General features: G+C 46.0%; 1 protein-coding gene across 1 annotated transcript in view; it reads right to left on the reverse strand.

The window, feature by feature from the left end:
* vcam1b (vascular cell adhesion molecule 1b) overlaps positions 1 to 6,111 on the reverse strand; it is a 22,242-nt gene extending 16,131 nt beyond the window's left edge. The window contains exons 1-6 of the mRNA XM_028011983.1: positions 5,945 to 6,111; positions 2,403 to 2,705; positions 2,036 to 2,326; positions 1,533 to 1,784; positions 384 to 650; positions 14 to 289 (exon numbers count right to left, since the gene is read on the reverse strand). Of these exons, the coding sequence (XP_027867784.1) occupies positions 14 to 289; positions 384 to 650; positions 1,533 to 1,784; positions 2,036 to 2,326; positions 2,403 to 2,705; positions 5,945 to 5,972 (1,417 nt within the window). The 5' untranslated portion in view covers positions 5,973 to 6,111. The remainder of the gene's footprint in view (positions 1 to 13; positions 290 to 383; positions 651 to 1,532; positions 1,785 to 2,035; positions 2,327 to 2,402; positions 2,706 to 5,944) is intronic.
* Positions 6,112 to 6,142: the final 31 nt, after the last annotated feature.

Raw genomic sequence — 6,142 nt, forward strand, 5'->3', positions numbered from 1 at the left:
GGGTCGGACTCACAGTAGACCTGGACGTGGATCTCTCTGGTCCTGATGACCGAGTCGCACTCGGCCTCACAACTGTAGCCTCCCTGATGCCGGAGGTCAAGGTTCAGCAGGTGGAGGTGGGACTGGCCATCCTGCGGCTCCGTCCTCTGGAGGAGGGTCCGGTTCCGGTCCGTCCTCCTCCAGCTGAAGGCAGGCGGGTGGAGGCAGCCAGAGGCGTTACAGGTGAGGATCAGAGCCGAGCCGCGCTCCGCTGACACCTGAGGACTGGAATACAGCTGCAGCGGGTGAGCTGAGGAGAGAGGGATGGAGAGAGTGAGTCCAGGTCCAACAGGATCCAGAGGGATCCAGTAGGATCATGGTCCGGTCGGTCAGCTGAAACGTACCGCTCACAGTGATAGACCTGGACTCCTGCTGGGAGCCATACTGGTTGGAGGCTTCACACTCGTAGTGGGCGGAGTCTTCCAGGGACACGGAGGGAAGGCTGAAGCTGAGCAGGGGGGCGGACTCAGTCCTCAGAAGTTCCTCCCCTTTTCTCCTCAGAACCAGGCTGGGAGGCGGAGCTCCTTCAGAGCTGCAGGTGAAATTCACCTGCTGGCCCTCCACCACCTCCTCACCTGGATCCACTGAGAGGGAGGTGCTGGTGGGCGGAGCTAAGCGAGAAAACAGGAAGAAGACAATGAGGACTACAAAAAAAGACTATAGCATGTCATTGTCCATTGTCCACATCTGGAAATTTCACTCATGCTGGAAGGCAAGAAGATGATTCTTTTCCTTGCCATCCGTAGCGGCGCCGCTGCGGTGGAACCGCTGACTAAATGACACCTGGATGGTGAAGCTGTTAGTAATTCATGGCAACAAAGAGAAAAATAACTCAAAACCAATCCTATTGTCTCTTTTTTCTTGTTCTTGTTGCTATAGCGACTGACTGACAACAGCTCCACTAGCGTATCAGGATTCAACACCAAAAAACAAGAAAACATTTCCCATGTTTCCCAATGTTCTGACTCATGGGATCAGAACTGAATGTTCTGATCTAAAAAATCAGAACATTCAGTTACAGTTTTACGTTTTCAGGCTATTATTAATAAACGTTCGCTGTGGTAGATTAGCTATTAGCTGCTATTGACTAATCTAACACAGTGGTGGTACATTAGCAACACCTGCTCTACTGATGATCTGTCAGAGTTAATGTGTGGGTCGATGTTTTCCTTTCTTTTTTAACTGAACCGAAACACAGAATTCTGCAGCACATCTACATGTCAGGCTGGTCAAAATCAAGCTAGCATAACTGAGCTGCTTCCCTCTCCGTCATAATTTTTTAAATTACAACTTTTTCCTGACCTTGTCATCTAGTTGTAGTGTTGACAATAAGCAGCAAAGCACTGCGTCCCAGTTCCTTTTACGCATGATGCATAAGTTTAAGATTTACCACTTTATATTGACAACTTGACAGCTAAAACCAATGCTAGTCATTGTTAGCATGACGTCACGCTGCAGCGCTGCTACAAATGAAACAAGACGTTCACTCTTACCTAAAACTGTGACGTTTACAGCTGCAGTCTGGTTTCCTTCTGAGTTTCTGGTTTCACACTCGTACCGTCCGGCGTCGGAAAGCTTCACCGCCGATAGGATGAGCTGACCTCTGCGACCTCCGGGCACAGGGCGACCGCCTGCCGTCCAGGTGATGGTCGGCTCGGGGTTTCCCTCAGCAGAACAGCTGAGAGTTAGCGGCGAGCCGGACATCACCGCCACCGGGTCGGAGATGTTCATGAGGCCTGGAGCATCTGCAGAGGAGGAAGAGGAGGAGGAAGAGGAGGAGGAAGAGCTGAAATTCAGATGCTGAATTGAGGGTTTCAGACTCGGGTCGACGCTTTGACTGATTCACAGGGTCAGACTGAAACTGAAGATGAATTTCAGGAGTCTGACTGAGGATTCTGAGAATCACATGGAGGAATTTAGAGAATCGGATCAACTCTCCACCCCGTCTGATCACGGCTCAGAAAGTTCTGACCCGGTTAGTGAAGGTCTGACTCACAGCGGACATTCAGGGTTGTGGTGGTCTCTCTGGTCCTGTAGTCCGACGGCAGACCCGGTAGCTCCAGCGTCGCCCTGCAGGTGATGCTCCCTCCCGAATCCTCCCTGAGGGGCAGGAAGCGGAAGGAGCTGGACCCAGACCCTCTGGTGCTCTTCAGAACCGTGTCTCCTCGGACCCAGGTGAGGTTCAGGTCCCCGGCGGGGTACAGGTTGGGCACCTGGCAGGTGAGGGTCGCCTCCACGCGGTCTCTGAGGCGGTCCTGCCCGGCGATCTCAGGGTCCGAGGGGAACGCTGGAACCAGAGGACGGAGACGGCGTCAGGAACAGCAACCCAGCCGGGCCAAACTCGCCTCGGGTCGGAAACTCACAGTAAACACCGACGGAGGCTCGGCTCTCCGCCCGTCCATCTCCACATCTGGCCTTACACGTCAGCTGCCCTTCGTCTTCTATCTTAACGGGGTCAAAGGTCAGAGTGGAGTGGGTTCTGTTGGCGCTGATGGACGCCCCCAGGGGTCGGTCGTTGACGGTGGCCCAGGTAATGCTCGGTTCTGTGGGACAGTCGTGGACCTGGCAGACCATGTGCTGGTGGGAGCCGAGCCGGAGCAGAGGCCGCCTGGGCGACAGGCTGACCCGGAGGCCCTGAACGCACCACGATGACATCAGCAGCACGACTGCGGAGCGAAACAGCAAATCAGGACAGGTGAGGACAGAACATTACATTTGGCACAAAATCATTCTTAAACTGACAACAGACGCGCAACTATACAACAGAGTATGTTTGAAAAGCAGAAGTGGAGCCTCCTGAACAACCCAGAGGAATGCAGCAAGTAGTTTCTGGATGGTAAGTCAGCAACAAAACTATTTTCTTTTCCTTCAGTCGTACAGCGCATCCAGCAGGACAACCAGCTGACCAAACATGCTGGAGCTTTATGGTTGCTAGGAAACAACGTAGTCCCTGTAAATTGTCACTTAAAAAAAAAGAATAGGGAGATTTTTGAAATGGCAAATTTTCCAGACACCAAAAACATTAACAAAAAAAACACCTGGGTATTTTTTTAAGCACTCGGGTCGTTTTTAGAAACAGAAGAAGCACAAAATTTTAATTTTCCATAACGGGTCACTTTAAAGCAGGGTGTCCAAACTTTTTATCACGTTTGTCTAAAATACTCATAAGCCAAGAAAACACCAAAAAAATAAAATAAAGCAAATAAATAGTCTGTTTTTATGTGGGTTTTCTTTTTTGGTACTAAATGGGATTTTAGTCATTATTTATCCAAAACTCCTTTAAAATTATTTGGGCTCGATTGAACAAATTTAATTTCATTTCTAAGAACAGGATTTGGGTCACGTTCTTTCAAAACGTTTTCCATTTTCAGCCAAGTTTAATAAATGAAGCAAATGCAGCAAAATCGACTTTTCAGTAAAAGACTTTGGATTTACTTGGTTCTACTTGTTATAAAAGATCAAAACTTTGTGTTGCACAAAACATCATTTTACCCTGAGTGCAAATAAAATATCTCCATCTGTATCCACCGGGGCCGCAACAAATCAGCCCAAGGGCCAGAAGTGGCCCCAGAGCCGCACTTTGGACACCGCTGATTTAAAGTCTGAAGTGACAGAGAAACTAGAATCCTAGTTGGTCAAACTGTTTTATTTTTGGGGATTTCACACAGATTTAACCAAAGAAACTGAAACAAATTGAGCCTACAGAACAGACGTATGGTGGATGACTGATGGGGCCAATGGGGCCCAGCAGGGGGCCAACGGGGCCCAGCAGGGGGCCAGCATAGGCCTCTTTAACCTGACAGTTGTAAGGATAATCATGATGCCAGAGGTGATTTCAGCAGCCGTGGGTTCTGGCTGTGTTCCTCCTGTTCCTCCTGTCCACATGAACGGAAACACGAGACAATCAGAGCGATTTTAGTCCAGGAAGAAAAGGTCACAACAACAGATTTCCCAACTAAAGAAATGAAAGTAAAATGATAAAAAAGATAGAAAGTATTCAGATGATTCTGATGCAGAAATCTGCAGGTGAGTAAAAACTGCAGCAGTTTGAGAAAAGACACTAAAATGTCTCGTTTAATTTGTGCAAAAAATTATTTTGATAACTTTAATCTTTAATGCTGCAAAAAACAAAAATAAAAAAATCATTATGAATAAATGGATAGAATCTATAAAAACTTTTCTAGTCATTATTCCTTCTGGTTCTGGATGTTGAGCAGCAATGAGATTTTTGCTCCGACACTTTTTTAAACTTTTTGGACAGTTGTTATGATCCGTAGCCATGGCAACAATGTTATTTTTCTGTGTGTTTTTTTTTACAACAAGAGGCCAGTGATTAGCATTTCAAAAGCTCAAATAATCCCTGAACTACGACCCCAAACACCAGAGGAGTTGAAAAGGAGCCTGAACGGATGCGAAGAGAGAGAGAAGGAGGAATTACAAGAGAAGCTGCAACAGCAAAGGAGGCGGATTAGCAGAGCTAGTTAACGACTGATGATGTCATCCAGGAAGTGTTACTGAGGAATATCGGATATTAGCTGTTAGCATGTGATGATGATAGCGAGACCTTCAGTCAGAGGTCTCTTCAGATAGGTTGCGAGACTGACTGCTACTGGAGATCCTTCTTTCCCACAGAATCAACAGCAAAGCTTATGATTACATATTTATATTTATTTATATTTAATGTCTGAACGCAGTGAGGGATAAAAACTGAAGTGTAATTCCTTGCTTGTGCCAAAAACTTGTTCTGGTTCTGGAGACGTTTGGGGAAAAATTTTGAGACAAAAAAGGAGCAAAAGATGAACAATTTAACGTTTTTACCTACGGAAAAACATTTCTGCAGCAGGACGAAGATCAAAAAACTATGATAAATTTCTTATAATGACAAGAAATTTTGTCATTTTGATGATAAATACAAATTATGATGTTAAAAATCCCAAAAACCAGGCGTGCCGTGGTGGCGTAGCGGTTAGCGCGACCCGTATTTGGAGGCCTTGAGTTCTCGTCGCGGGTTCGACTCCCGGACCCGACGATATTTGCCGCATGTCTTCCCCCCTCTCCTTCCCCGTTTCCTGTCAGCCTGCTGTCATATAAGGGACACTAGAGCCACAAAAGACCCTGGAGGGGAAAAAAAAAAAAAGATCCCAAAAACTGTCCTTACTGTCAGGATTTACTAGTTTTATTATTTTCTCCACTGTTTGTTCAATAAAAGCATCAAGAAATACCAATAAATTTAAAATGCAGTTACTGTGAGCATTTAGACTCAAATCCCTTCTTTATGTGACTTAAACAAGTGAATGGCAAATAGGAACACAGAGGATCATTTTGGTTTTGACAGTTTTTCCTCTAAATAAATGAAATGATGATGTAGAAACAGATATTTTTATTTAAAAACCTTTGATGGGGTTGAATTGTTCCCCACAGTTCAGCATTCACTCGTTAAATCCTGCAGCTCAAACACACCGGTTTCAAACGGCTGAACTCTGACGCTTAAATCAGCAGCAAACACTGAAAACAAACACTGAAAACAAACAGAACCGAACCGGATCCGGGCAGAAAAACACAGCTTTGACTCTCAGAAACGAGACGAATAACGAGAGGAAAACATGATCATTAAATATTACCATAAAAAACAGCCCTAAGTTAGATTTAACAGAAATCAGTGATTATCTTCAACATTTTGATGAATTAATCAGCTGATTGTGAACCTATCAGCTGATCAGCTGATGATCAAAGCCTCAGATAAACTGATATTTGCATTAATTGAATCATTTGGAGCCATTTTTATGTTAAACAGAGATTCTGCCGCTTCGCTTTTATTATTCAAATGAAATCAGAGCAGCTGAGACGCTTCGATGAAAGGAAAAAAAAACAGTTTTCTGATCATAAACAGGAAGCAGAATCTCACCTGAGAGGAGCTGAAGGCAGCCGTCCATCCTGCTGGACGGCTGGATGGACGGTTGGATGAATGGATGGATGGATGGACGGCTGGATGGACGGATGGATGGACGCAGCAGCAGCAGCGTCTCCTTTGTGCTCCTGTCTCTGAGTCTGAAGCAGAAAATGAGCCCCCACAGAAACGCCCCCTCTGATCGGCCGCCTTTCT

Source organism: Xiphophorus couchianus, unplaced genomic scaffold, assembly GCF_001444195.1.
Source record: "Xiphophorus couchianus unplaced genomic scaffold, X_couchianus-1.0 Scaffold1000102, whole genome shotgun sequence".
NCBI lineage: Eukaryota > Metazoa > Chordata > Actinopteri > Cyprinodontiformes > Poeciliidae > Xiphophorus > Xiphophorus couchianus.